Below are 15755 nucleotides of genomic sequence, written 5' to 3' on the forward strand. Positions count from 1 at the left end.
ATGAAGATAGTAAAACATCTTTAATCAGTTATTTCCATAATCATCAACAACCTTCTCAATATCCTTATTGAAATGCCAACAATCTTTCATTGTCTGTTATAATGTAATATTGCCAACACCCCCCACTTGCATTTTCCTACATCTCCCACTTGCCTCTTAAACCTCTTCTAGAGCCTTCTGGATTCTTCTAAACTATCTTAATTGGCCTAATCAACTCCAATCATGTCATTTCCTTAAATTTGAGGAAGTCACTTCTCAATTTTGGAGGAAATTCTTCTCAATGCATTTAAAGCTATATTTCTTCAACAAACTAACTTGTTGAGTTCCCCCAAATTTCTTCTAAGACTTGAGTACTTACGTGTAGGAAATTGAAAACTTAAATCATGTTGAATGTTGAAGAAAAAAAAAAGATTGCATTGGTGTAGCTCTGGATGTGTGGTAGACATTAAAAGACAAAAAGGAAAATACCTAAAGCATAGCAGCCCTGCAACACGTACTAAAAAAAAGGCGGTCAGTGTTGTCAGTGCTTCTCCCACTATTTCCCTGTTTTCAGACTCCACTTGATCACTCCACCTGATCATCATCTCCTCGTCAGTTCGATCAACTCTAAAACACACCACGTCAATATGAAAAATCTTCGTATCTCAACACATGACAAATTTAAAATTCTTTTTCTTGTGCAACCACTCACTCAAATCCAATTTCGTTGAAATATCGAAAGAAAGGAAGCACATAATTAGTGGAGCGATGAATTTCTTCCCCTTCCTCCTCTTAAATATCAACATCAATGGCGTATGCTGCAGCCCACCTGCTCCCCCAGTCAAATGCGACACTAGCGGTTGCACAGTCAGCAACGCCTATGGAATATTCCCCGACCGATTGACATGCAGAGCCACACCGGCCGTTTTCCCTTCGTCGGAAGAAGAGTTGCTGGCGGCGGTGGCGGCGAGCAGCCGCAACAAGCAGAAGATGCGGGTGGTCACGCAGTGGTCGCAATCCATTCCCAAATTGGTTTGCTTGGGCGGAGAAGAGGGGCTAATCATAAGCACCCAGGAGCTAAAACACGTGGTTAGCATAGATGAGGAGTCCATGAGAATGAGCGTGGAAAGCGGAGCAGCTTTGGGGGATATAATAAGCGCAGCCACTGAATATAAGCTGGCACTCCCACAGACTCCATATTGGAAGGGGCTTACAATAGGGGGGATCCTCTGTATGGGGGCTCATGGAAGCTCAGTCTTTGGGAAGGGAAGTGTTGTTCATGAGTACGTTGTGGGGATGAGATTGGTGGTTCCCCTGAGAGGAGGGAATGCAAGTGTCGTGACCCTCAATTCCTCCCATGCCGATCTCGATGTTGCCAAGCTTTCTCTTGGCCTTCTCGGAGTCATTTCTCAGGTAATTTTTTTGTATGCATTTGAATTAACTTATTGTTTAGTATTAAAAATATGGATATTAAGACCTATCGAACAAATATTTTTAGATTTTTTTTCTTTATTTTCCTATTTTTATGCACATTTCAACAATGACCTTAATGTTTAATGGAAAACCTACCCAACAACATCCTTACAACTTATTACCCAACACTCTAGTTTGAATCGAGAATATCACCTAGTGCCCTCTCCCATCTCAACATCTCTCTTCCCTTCAAATAAATATATTCAAAATTATACTTTTTGGAAAGCTTGTAATGAGGGCTTCATACTATGAAACATAACTTCTAAATGAAAGTTTATTATACTTTTTGTAAAGCTTATAATAAGAACTACACACTCTTAAGGTTGAATATATCGAGGATGATATAGTTTGTTAGATGATATCACCATTTCCAATGGAAGCCATGGGGAGATGGTAGATAAGGTAATTATTGTTGAAGGAAAAGGAGACCATTTGGGAACTATAAATCCTCATGTTCATAGATATTTTTTGTAATTGATTAATGACAATCTAATAACATGTGAAGAAGGGACCTAAATGAATAGTTGAGTTGAAATTTCCTCTTTTGTTTTTGCTATATTTAAATAAAAGGTCATATTATATTTATCATCCCTTTTTCCTTCTATATCGTATTAACAACATCAAACAGGGTCAAAGCTTCTTATTGTTCAAATATTGGGAAGTGCTTGTAAATACATTACCATACTTCAAGGTTATAATGCTAAGTGGTAGGTGTCAATCATCTAAGTGAGATGAACGTTGTAAGTTAGCTAGACATAAAGGTTATATGCATTGTAAAAGAAGATTAGAAAATTTGTATATCCATTTTTTAGTGCAGATTAATTTTATGACTGAATCATTGTAAATGCACATGTATATTTTATTTGGTAAATCAATGGAAGACATTGATATTTTTTTAATATAATTTGTCTCCCATGCTATTTAATTTTTTTAGGTGATCGTATGATTTATAAATATGTATTTTCAATATTTATATTAAGCTTTAATTAGTAATATAGTTAAGAATTTCATGTTAGAATATTTTTAAGCACAATATATGTGATTGTTAGATCTTATATGCGAGATAAATAAGATTCAAGAATGAGTTATGTAATAGTAAATAGGAATTAAATTGAGAGCTTGGGACTTGCAAGACAAGTCTTTGGAACATCAAAATTTTCTAATATTGTAGGTTATATGTGTAATTGTTTTGGTTCTCTATTTTTTGACTTTATTGCTTAGGATTTAATTCCCCAATTTGCAATTTCCTTCTAATCATATAGAGACACATAAATACTTTATACTTCAAAATGATAAATCTCATTTTGTAATTTATTTTAAAATATTCATTCATAATAGTTTTAATGGTACATAATAAATTTCTTATGTCTTAACATCAAGCGCTCTACTTATATACCTATGAATGTTATCTTCTTGAAACTCTAAGATCTAATACGATTTTATATTAATGAAATCAAGTTTCCACAATCGATCAAAATATTACAATTCTTTTGGATTAGAATGTGTTCAAGAATTTTTGCATCAACGTTTTGGATCACACTCCATGATCCATCATCAAGGTGATCAAGAGACCACAAGGAGATAGAAAATCATCTTGATGATGGATCACAGAGTGTGATATGAAACGTTGATGCAAAAATTCTTGAACACAATTGTAAAGTTGGTGAATCAGGGTTTCACCAATTAGGATAGTAAAACCACCAATTACACAAGAACAACCTTACATTTAAAGGAGGAATATAAACCCAATAGATTTAGCCACAATTCAATTAGAGAAGAGGGTTGAGATGTTGATTGGATTTGCCTATTTGTGTCTTCCCCTTTTAGAGTTGAATTTGTATTTGAATTGTAAAATTAGATCTATGGAAAATAACGAGGAATTGAACTAAAACAATGATACTATAATTTTTTAGAATTGACATAGAGCTACAAAAAGGGACTGAGAAGGGAAGATGGATCATAGTTCCTATAACTAAAAATCTAGGCCAAATTGTCAGGATCCAAAGGGTAGGGTGACCTAGTCATGCAACTTTTGAGTAGACATGCAAGATGTTTTTTGGATCAAGGAGACACAAATAGTCCACTGTTAGAAGATTCTACAAAATTCTTGAGAGCAGGGTAGTGGGAGCTACCTTGTCCTTCACTTTTCGCACATATTAAAGTTGAACCTATTTGTCATTTTCTATTTTGTCAAAATCTTCTATCATAGCACCTAAATCAATTTCCTACACACACACACACACACATATAGAGAGAGAGAGAGGGGAGGGGGGCTGTGTGTAATGTACCCAACCGTACTATACCCAAATTTCCACCACACGTCATGTACCACTGTGATGTACCAATGCTCTCTTACAACAAATTACCTAAGGGAAAACTACTCGAGGGAAGTACCCAAGGGAAAACTACTCGAGGGAAGTATACTCGAGGGAAGTACTCGAGGGAAGTATACCCGAGGGAAGTACCCAAGGGAAAAGTACTTGAGGGAAGTATACTCGAGGGTAAAGTACCTGAGGGAAATTACTGAGGAAAGTATGTGAGGGAAAAATACCTTAGGGAAATTACCGAGGGAAGTACCCGAGGGAAAAAAAACTAGAGGGAAGTATGCACGAGGGAAAAGTACCCAAGGGAAGTACTCGAGGGAAATTATCGAGGGAAGTACCCGAGGGAAGCACTTGAGGGCAAAGTACCTTCGACCCTCAATCAACAACACTCAACTCCCTTCGGCTCTGACTATAAAGTTCCACTCGTACAGAAAAGTAGGTCACACGTGCTTCCAAATACTCTGTACGATAATGTTACTTCCACTGAAGGATCCAATCATAGATAATTCCTTCGTCGATAAGATTATTACAGATACATGAATGAATTATCAACATAGAGTATACACCAACACCATTAAATGGCCAAGAACTAGATATTTGTAATTATATTTCCACATAGCTGGGATAGATCTGACAATGAAGTACAAAGTGAAATATCAGAAATGATATCTCCAACGGCATACTAGGGTGGCAGCTAACCACCGAAACTATGATTACAGAATAGAGAGGATCTTGCACCTCCGAAACTACAACATTGCCAAACTCCAACTGGAATTTGCAGATACAAAAAAAATATAAAATTCACCATGCCATACAACTATGCCAAACTCGGCCTTATAAAGAGCTCCGAGAAGTTTACCGAAGGGTTACAAGCAAGCCAACAATAGTTTATTATTTTATTAATTTGGGCCCCTTTATTTAATAATTAAATTAATTAAAAAAAATTAAGTCCTTATGATATTATTTAAAATTTAGGACCACTTAATTAATTAACTTAATTAAGTCACTTTATTAAAATTGGGGACATTACATTGTGGATAGGGGTTTTCCTTTGGTCAAACCTCGCTTTAGGAATTAACGTTGAAATTGAAATGATAGTTGAAATGAAAATGAAATTAAATTGCAACATAATACTTTCCTTTTGAGTGAAAGGCTAGATCTGTTCATTTGAATTCTTGTAATTGAAGTTAATACCTTGATTAAGCTTGCTTGAATCCTTGTGCCAAGGGTTTAGGATGTTATGTATAATATCTTCATGGAAGGTTGATCATGGATGCCATCTTGAATGCTTGAACTTGACCTAACCTCTCCTTCAATGCTTGACAAATGTTCGATTGCTTGCTCACTTGAATTTTCTAGAGTGTAATTTTCTAGAGATCCATCCATCTTAGACCTTAAATGAGAGGGGTAGACCTCTTTTTATATTTAATCATCCATAAATTATATGAATTTCTAGAGAAGACCGACACGAGATGTAAATTGTCACCCAATTGAAGTGACCATTGATGGGACAAAATTTGGGTCTTGATTAGGAAGATCACGGTGGTGGTGGTGCCTTTGTCCTGAGCCAAGACTGGGGTGCCCCCAGTGCCTCGATTCTGTTAATCATGACTTGGATTTGAATAGGCTTTGGAAAGGTAGCTGAAAATGCAAATTTTTGGAAGGTGTGAGTAGAATCAAAGTAGACATCAGGCACTGAAAGACGGAGTGCCAAGGTGAGGTTTAGGTGAGGATGAAATTGTATGTGGATACAATTTACGATGCTACAACAATCTAATCTAGAAGCAACTACAAGATTTTATATTTGAAATCATAGCATGACATGAGTTAGTGACAAGGAAAGTAGGGTCTATCATTATGTTTATAATGCCTAGTTCAATATTGAATATTTCTTAGAAGAATACGTTAACACTAATCAATTATTTTAAACAAATGCAAAAAGATTGATCGAAATTGTTGAAGCCTCCAATCTTATGAGTTTGTCACCTTATCCATATTCATAGTTCAAAAATATCTCCATAGAACCATCCCTTTTTATGTCAATAGAGTTCAAAATGTGGGAGACAATAGCACTCTCTCATTTTTTAGCCCATTCACCCAACTTTTCTAGCTATAATATTTACTTTGCTAAGAGTTTGATATAAATTATATTATAACTTAAATCACTTTCAATATACATAGAATGCTTAATCAATTATTAATTTAACTTTTTTATATAAAAAGTTCTTATTGTATTATGTGATATTTGTATTTCTTTAATATAAAATGGGAGATTAAGTTTATAAGGATTATACTAGTATTAAATATGCTACTAACAATAAAGTGGTTGTTTATAAGCATTATACTAGTATTAAGGATTCTTCTGTCATTTCTCTAGTTGCTATTTGTATGATTAAGTTTGTTTCTTCTAATAAAGATCTTGTCCCTAATGATTCTATTCTATCTCACTATATTTTTGTTACCCCACCTTCTTTTGTTGTTTCCTTAAATGGAGCTACTAAACAGGTTTCACATTCCCCTTCATCTAGGTTTTCAAGTATTGAATATAAATCTAGTTGACCAATAGTACATAGAAGGAAGACAGATGTGAAGATGACTAAGGTTGTCTCTAATTTTGTTCAGTTATAACCTTGGTTACCTCTTGGGTAACTTAGCTATTTGATTTGTAATAGGGTTTGGGCATTGTCAAAAAAGCACTTACATTAGTAAAAAACATTTAAATAGAAGAGAATGTAATGAATAAAATATGTGTGTATCTGCATCATGGAGATGAGAAAAGTAATTGTAGAGACTTAGGGTCAAACATAGGCCACCATGAATATGCCTCCAAAACATAAGGGATACTCACTAGAGACAAAGTATACACTACAATTAAGATAAAATAGTATACAAGGACATTATAACAAGATTTAGGAATGGTATTAAGATAAAGTATTGAACGTAAAAGAAAAAATATTTTTATAGTTTTTAAGATCATTTATAAAAATAGAGTTCTCAAGACAATTTGGACAATATAAGAAGTACAATTTATCATTTTTTTGAAAAAAGGTAAATAATTTTCAAATATAAAATTTGGACCTATTATACACAATTTAGCTAAAGTACATTTGGTTAACATATCCATAATAAGATTTAGATAAAGTCTATTTTTTTTTAATATTCTATTGAAAACCATTATTGTACCATAAAATGAATAAATCATAATATAATTTTGAATTGACATTCGAGTAAGCACATTAATATGTCCCATTTTTTGACCACCTTATTTTTTCCTAAAATCATATTTTTATTTAAAATTGCATGAAGGGTTGTTAAGAATTTACAATTTTATGAAAACTTTGTGTTCAATTCTCTAGTCATCCTCAAGCCTTCAGGCTTGTAATATCATTTAAAAAAATCTCTATGTGCTAGGTTCCTAAAAATCCTAGGAGCATGTGGTGTTTGCCACTTCCAAGTTGTGGCAAGGCATGCCTCAATTATATTCCTACTTTGTAGCTCTGCATAAATGCATACCACTCCCAAAAGAGACAATAATCTCCACATTACTATTAATATACCTCCATTTTATCATATAATGAATGTAACTATTTTTTTATTACAATTTTTACTTCTTATATGTTCAAGAAAACATGCAGTTTTCATCGGATCAAATGAAATCATAACACATGTAGTGGTGGAAATGTTGTGGGCCTACAAAAGGTGTGATGATGCTAAGGGATTTAATAATATAACAAGTGCCACGTAGTTGCGAGTACTTGCCATCATAGTATTGTAATAAAAATACTTGTTCTAATTTTTAATTATAATGAAAATATTTGAATTTTTTATTATTATAATTTTTTTCATTTAAAAAAAATTATATTAGAATAATTATATTTATGTAATATTAACTGCAACTCTTATTTTAATAAAATAATATAAACTAGTAATTGCACTTTGGTGTGCAATGGGTATGCCAAAGAGGTGTGGAAGGTCAATTGGGAAAAATATGGTCTATTTTTTGGATACACTTATGTAGTGCATGAGATTCATTTGTGGCCATGATGTTGTTTGTACAACAAAGGACTTAATTGAGAGGTGGTAGCTTAAAATAAAAAATGCATCCACTTACAAGGATTCAATCATAACTTAAATGAAACCTTTGAATTGAGAAGATAATCAAGTTTTATTAGCAACAAGCTCATATTATCTTTGCAATAGGGAGAGCGCAAGAACGAGGTTGAGATAGGGCTAGAAAGAGGGATATATAGAGGGGTAAGAGTGAGGGAGAGATTGGTAAAGAGAGACATAGAGATGGAGATAAGATTAAGATATAGTTGGAGTCGAAGATAGAGATGGAGAATGGGGAAAGGAAGATGGATAGAAGGAGAGAGATATGAGAGTGATAGAGAGAGAGGGGAGATGAAAATATAGATATGGAAGAGAAAAATAAATAGTTGGAGAGAGATGAAGATATAGAAAGATAAAGATAGAGATAGGAATTGATATAGAGAGACAGAAATATATAGTGGTATAGAGAGATAGAGATAGAGGGATAGATGAAATAAGTGATAGGGAGAGACAAATATAGAGAGGAAAATAGATAAGGATATAGAGGTCCTAAAAGAGGGAGAATGAGAGAGAGATGGAAGGATAGAAGGAGGCATGTCTAGAGATTAGGGGGAGAGATGAAGATAGAGGTAGAGATGACTGAGAAAAAGAGGGGAGAAAAAAGATAGAGCAAGGGAGAGGGGGAGATAAAGATAGAAAGAGAGGAGATAGAGAGGGAGAGACAAAGAGGTAGAGATAGAGAGAGATATAAAGGAAGAGGGAGATATGATATATATATATATATATAGTGAGATAGAACTAGAGAGTTAGAGATATATAGAGAGGGGAAGAGGTAGAAAGATAAATAAATGGACAAATAGAGCTGGAGAGAGGGTGAGAGAAATAAGGGACATAGATATATATTGGAAGTGAAAAAGAGAAATATATAGATATACAAGAAGAAAAAGGGAGAGAGGTAGAGATAAAGAGATAAATAGGGGGATAGGGAGGGAATGGAGGAGGGAGAGATGGGGAGAAATAGAGAGGAGGGTAAGATAAAGAGAGGGATGGCCCAGAGCGAGAGAGTGGGGGGAAATTGATATAGATAGAGGAAAATATAGATAAAGAGAGAGGGATATCTATATGTATACAAAGTGATAGATAGACCAGCTGAAAAGAGATGGAGAGAAATATAGAAAAATATATATTGTTCAAGAGATAGTGGAGCAAATAAGAGAGAGGGGGGGTAAGAGTGAGAGAAATGAGCTAACAAAGACAAGTAATAGAGAGAGAAAGGTTTAGACTTTAGAGAGAGGGAGAGAGATAAAGAGGGGGAAAGATACATATAGAGAGATATAGAGAGATAGGGAGAAACATGGAGTGTGTGTATATATATTAGAGCAGAAATAGAGAAATATAAAAAGAGGGAGTGATGGGGAGATAGGGAGAGATAAGATAGAAAAAGAGAGAGAAGCGATATATAAGGATATAAAGAGATAGATAAAGGGCTATAAAAGATATATAGAGTAAATATAACTTGTTAAATATAGAGGGGGTGAGCAAGAGGGAGAGAAAGAAATAGAGATAGAAATATGGTGATAATTAGAGAGGGGGAGAAAGAGAGATAGAAATATAAAGATATAGGAAGTGATATATGGAGAGGTAGAGATGGATATGGAGAGAGTGAGAGAGATAAAGAGGAGTGTATAATATCTAGAGATAATGAGATATAATAGAGATAGGGAGGGAGAAATAGGAGTTGGAGTGTGTATTTGTGTGAGTGAGAGAGATATAGATATAAAGATAAGGAGGGAGTAAGACAAAATGTATGCGAGTAAAAGATATATAGAGATAGATATAAAGAGGAAGAAATATATACAAAAAAATAGAGAGAGGGGAAGAGGGAGAGAGATTATATAGAAGTAGAGAGATATACAAAGAGGGAGTGAGAAGGAGAGATAGAGATGGATAGAGAGAGGGAGAGATAGAGAGCTAGATAGAGTGGGAAAGATAAAAAGGGAAAAGAGAGAGATATAGGGAGAAGTAAGGAGATATAGATAAAGGAGAGAGATGGAGATGGAGATAATAATCAAATGACATGCTACCATCAACATAACTTCCCAAAGACATATGATATCCTTAAATTATTAGCATGAAATGAGTAATCAAAAGTTAGTTACTCTTTCTTTCTCTCTCGCTCTAAACATTTAATTTAGGTGTTAAGTTAAAATTTATTTTATTATATAAATTAAAATTAAATTCAAATATAATTATACTATAATAAATAAAATTTAAATAGGACAAAATGTATAAATTCTAATATCTTTTAATTATTATTTATAATTCCATTTAAAAACACAAATAATTAGAATATGATTTTAACTTAATTAAAAATCAACCCTTAAAAGAAATGGAAGAATCAGAAAAAATAAATAAATAATAGAATGTCTAATAAAAAAAGATAATACTCAAAGAAAATAGTAAGAAACGAAATATTTTAATTCAAAATATAATTATTCTATCATAATTAAAATTTTAATAAGACAAATAATCATAGATTAAATTATAATAATTTTTAATTATTATAAAAAGACATAAATAATTAAAATAAATTTTAAACTTAATTTAAAGTAACTTCTAATAAATAATATTAAAATATTTATATATATATTTTTATTATAAAAGATCTCTTTTTTTTAAATTAATATAAATTTAAGCGATTAATTCTATAGTCTTCATTCTTATCCCAAATTTTAAACCATTGATTTCAATAAGTAGATGGTTCACTTCATATAGGAAATTCTTCGACATAATAATTATAATATAATACAAATTTTATAGTGAAAATATAGTTTTTTCTTAAAAGCATAATCCTAATTTAATTTAAAAAATTTATATAATTATAATTATAATAATTAAGTTAATCTCAAATATAATTACTAATTTGTAGTATAATATTATATCATTTATTATATTTATGTAATATTAACTATAATTAGTTTTGTTTTTTTTTTCAATAAAAGTGGATTATTCCACTAAACTTTTTTATTAATATTTTTTATTTTTTACACAGCATTCAAAGAGCATACTAGAGGAAAGAACCCTGGGAAGAAAACCTTCGGTCACAGCTCATAAAATAAACCTATAGTATCTAACGGATCAATTTATACACCCCGCCCAAAACCACATACAAAATGCGGTCACAACACATATAATATCAGTTTTGCATAGAGCCCATATGACAATTTGCCAAAAAAACCCATCGGATAATTTTCAAATGTAGACTCCATAGCTGCTATCAATGGAAGAAGACAAAATTTTCCAAAGCCCTGTGCCAAATCCCATGAGCCAAAAACCATCCTGCCAAAAAAGAAAGTATCAAAAAACTTTTGGAAAAACACTATTATATCAAATACCATGACCTCGAACTCTTCTCCAAACAATGAACATGAATACTTGACATGAAAGGGGAAAGCGTGAATAATTATCATCATAAAATTTTACATCGACGTTACTCAAGAAAATCATATGACTATTGTTGCAAACCTTCCCATTCCCTAGAAGGAATTTCCTCAAAACCCACCTCTTGCTGATTAGCATTGCTATCAATGGCTAAATTTGCCAAATAAAATGCAATCTTATTAACTTCTCTGTAACAATGGGATACCAAGAAAGATTCAAACAATTCTAATTTTTGTAAAATGGGATCAAGTATATACTGCAAATTCCAACAATTCGATTTCTTTTTCATAGCACATTGAATAATCACCATAGAATCACCTTCAATTATTAAGTCCTTAATTCCCAAAGAGATTGCCATATCCAATCCAAAAGACAAAGCATGAAATTCTGCATAATTATTAGTTTTAAAACCAATAGCATGACACTTAGCTTGAATAAAATTTGCATTGTGATCATAAATTACCATGCCTACCCCAGCCGGCCCAGGGTTACCACGAGAGGCCCCATCAAAATTTAGTTTAAAGTGCCCTTACGGAGGAGGTTTCCATCTAGCAGAGCATCTCTTACCTATTGCATCATTCTTTTTTAAAATTGAACCATGAGAGGGTAAAACTGACAGCAGCTTCTAAACTCTAGTAACTCTACTATCCCAATACAAAAAAGAAGTAAGATTTTCCAAATTCTTATAAATAAATGACAAAGCAACCTCAGAGATTGAAGACTCAATTTTTAATAGAACCTCTGACACAAGAGACCTTGTTTTTTTAAATATCCTATTGTTTCTCTCCAGCCAAACATTCTAAATCACAATAGATGGAGATATGATCCAAAGGCATGCATAAAAAGATGAGGCAAACATAAAGGGCCAAGATCTAAAATGGGAAATGAGATCCTTACCAATAACAAAGGATATATTTAACTTCTCAAACAACCACTGCCAACATTCATAAGCATAATCACAATGTAGGAACAGGTGTGAAGAAGATTCCAAATTTTTGTTACAAAGTACACAAGGGAAAACAACAATAATACCAAGCCTATCTAGTCTCATACCTGTAAGGACTCTATCCTGAACTGCCAACCAAGCAAAGGCTCCAACTTTGGGAAGATAGGCTAAATGCCAAAACAACTTATAAGGCCAAGAAGACAAGTCTTTAGCAACCATAAGAGAGTTGTAACCATCTTTAACAGTGTACTTACTAGAAATATTATTTGTCCAAATAAGTTCATCCTTAGAATAAAAAAGAAATACAATTCTATCCCCCAAAATATTTTCAAAATCTAATTTCATGCTTTTATCAACATCTAAGAAATCAATTGACTTCCATCTAGCTAGCTTAAGGGGTCCACTAGTCACAATTTCAAAATAATCTGCTACAAAAACACCCCAAAGGGAGGAAAGAATAGTGATCAGAGGAGACCAATCCCTAATATTCACCAAAGGTGTGTGTCCATTCCATACTTCATCCCAAAAAATGACCTTTCTACCATTATGAACAATCCATGAGAGATGAGGCAAAATAACTAATCTACATTTACAAAGGAAATTCCAAATAGCAGAACCCAAAGGCAAATTTGAGACTTTAAAAATGTACTCTCTCAGTCCATTATTTAAATATTTGGGAAACATATTTTGTGCCCATAAGGAGCTAGGCTTTTCATATAATTTCCAAACCAACTTAGCACCTAAGGCTAAATTCTGATTCTCTAGACTCCGAATTCCTGTTCCCCCAAGTTCCTTAGGCAAACATGCCTTATCCCATGCAACTAAAGGGAGTTTCTTCTTGCCATCTTTATTATTGCTCCAAAGAAAATCTCTAAGAGTATCCTGTAAACTAACAATGGCTGCTTTTGGAGACTTCAAAACAGACATGAGGTTTGGGTTCTTGTAATTTCTAGCACCATTGAATTTTTATTTTGTTTTGAGATTTTCAATTTGACTTAGAATTGTATCTTGTGTTTGTTGAGTTTAGGAATTCCTGTAGTTGCTAAAATGCTCTACTGATAAGACAGAGCATCTTTGTCATGCATCATATTCTAATCTCTTTTTTTAATAGAGTTGCAGTGATAGAATATGGCATTGCAAATCATAGGGATTGGACACTGTGAGGTTCGAGATGGTTCCATGTGGGGTAAATTTACCACACACACATCCATGTGCCAGGGCAACTACAACTTCATGAAAATGGAGGAAAATTACAATTGCAACTTTACAACAATGGAGAGAATGACAACCAACTACATTATCGATGTGAGACACTGTTTTGATGGGGCATTTCCCACCTAGAAAATCCTATCGGATAATTAGTAAATAAATGATAAAACAACTATTGTTAAGCTCTAGAACTTACAAGAGGATCTTATGTATTCAATTTGTGAGTTAACAACAATTGGTCAATTTTGAATTGTAAAAAAACCACACTCAAACCATTTATTGCATACAATTAATTAAAAAACATCAATTGGTAAATCTTTATAACTTAAGAGATCACACAATCCTTGATCATTTGGAGTCTATGTAAAAATGATAGCAATATTTCGAAAATAGGTAATCAAGATAAAAGGTAATTTCCAAGTATGGCCATCATAAATTGCCATTCATGATTCATTATTTTACAATGCATACACATAGATACACACATGCGCACGCGCATATTTATATATTTTGGTATAAGAAATATTTACTGTCTATTGTATTATGTAAGGGTAAATTACATTTTTATTCTATTTATAATTGTATGTTGATTCTATTTACAACTGTATGTTCCCTTTAAGCCTGAGCACTTGCATGAGGGGGATTTATTTTTTGCTATATTATATAGGGGTAATTAGATTCTTGACTATATTTACAACTATGTGCTGGCTTTAAGGCTGGGGGCTCATATCAGTACACATTTCTTTGATTTTCTCAAGAAGTATAGTGCTCTCTGGGGTAAAATATAGCTGCTTTTCCTTGGTGAAGGTAACCTTCAGTCATTCTTCATTATTGTATGTTTCATTTCCACATGTTAGGCTCAAGAGGAATTGATTATACGTCACATTGTTTATTACCTCTATGGTGCTTTGCTCGGTATTCTCATTGAATTGGAGAATGTATAATGTTTCTGCAGGCATGCCCATAAGTTCTATTGCCCCTTCCTCAAATGCAATTGCCCATATTGTATCCGTGTGGTCCTGCGGGTTTGTTTGGAGGTTTATATGGTGAAAAAGGATAACAATAATAACAATATTGAAAGGCTAAATGAATTCAACCACAAAACCCTAGCCTAACAACAACAAAGATCCACCATAACATATGAAGATTACCTAAGACAATGCAAATCAAATGAAATCACAAAGATTATACCATCACATGTCCAATAGGGTTTGGATATCCATTCTTCCTATCTCCATTGATCTTGCTTGATATATTTGCTCTCAGATTTTATGTGCACAAGAGCTCAACAAAGAACGGAATGTGGTTGCGAGTAGGATCGTAGTGTAGTCAAGTGCATAAAAGATGATTAGAATGCATAGAACAATTAGGGTTTGATAATGAAGGAAGCATCTCCTTATATAGAAGACACTATATGAAATGGAGGGATAAGATTGAGAGGTGTAAAAAGAGGTCGGCTATGATTAAAGGGTAGGTAAAAGAAATAACAAAATAATGAAAGGGGTAGGTAGTGTATGAATTAAGAGATGAATGACATGTGTCATGGGTAGAAAAGGTTAATGAATTAATTAAATAAATAAATATTTATTTAATTAATAGAAGAAGTGGGATCAATTAAATAAATAAGATATTTATTTAATTTAGGAAAAGGATAATTTAAATAAATAAATGTATTTATTTAAATGAGAAATAAGGCTAGAAGAGGATAAATGAATTAATTAAATAAATAAAGATCTATTTAATTAATAGAAGAATTAGGCTAAAGTAATTAAATAAATAAAATATTTATTTAATTAGACATGACAATTCTAGGTGTCTACATTTTGCCCCTCTTTGAGACAATGCGGCTTGTCGCATTGTTTCAAAGAAGATAATATGAACTGATACAGAGTTGCCCTAGGATGGGAATGATATGCCCCCTCGAGAGATTGGATGAAAATGTCTGAAAAGATTGCAGACAATCTCTCGATAAGAAAGAAAGGCTAGAAAAGAATGACCAGATAAAGTGACAGAGTCACGGGATAAAGAAGACTGACTCGGGAAACAAAGGCGAGGGCTAGGTTAGGCTATAAGATAGACCACAAGGGGAAAAATACATCCTCATTGTCATCTACACATCCACGAGAGCAGATTGCAGAGTGAAAATAGAGCAGTAGTAGTTAGTAGCGATGGCTTTCGTTCATAGATTCAACTGTGTTTGCCGATTTCAGAGGCCAGCAGAGGTAGGAGAGCCGGTAAGTACCACCAAACCTCCTCATACTTTGACGCATTTAATATTGTCATTAATGCATGGTAGGTAGAGCAATAAATGCGCTTAGAATAGGGTCCAATAA

The 15755-nt window shown here is 33.2% G+C and overlaps 1 protein-coding gene across 1 annotated transcript; it reads left to right on the top strand.

Moving 5' to 3' along the window:
• Window positions 1–747: 747 nt before the first annotated feature.
• LOC131074314 (L-gulonolactone oxidase 2-like) lies at window positions 748–14389 on the top strand. Its single transcript, XM_058010910.1, has 2 exons — window positions 748–1392; window positions 14378–14389. Exons 1-2 carry the CDS (start codon window positions 748–750, stop codon window positions 14387–14389), a joined length of 657 nt encoding a protein of 218 aa, XP_057866893.1.
• Window positions 14390–15755: the final 1366 nt, after the last annotated feature.

This window comes from Cryptomeria japonica, chromosome 7 (assembly GCF_030272615.1).
Source record: "Cryptomeria japonica chromosome 7, Sugi_1.0, whole genome shotgun sequence".
Taxonomy (NCBI): Eukaryota; Viridiplantae; Streptophyta; class Pinopsida; order Cupressales; family Cupressaceae; genus Cryptomeria; species Cryptomeria japonica.

Bases quoted from the DNA above. Each gene is read 5' to 3' on its own strand.
- LOC131074314 (XM_058010910.1), top strand. From the start codon at position 748: ATGAATTTCTTCCCCTTCCTCCTCTTAAATATCAACATCAATGGCGTA.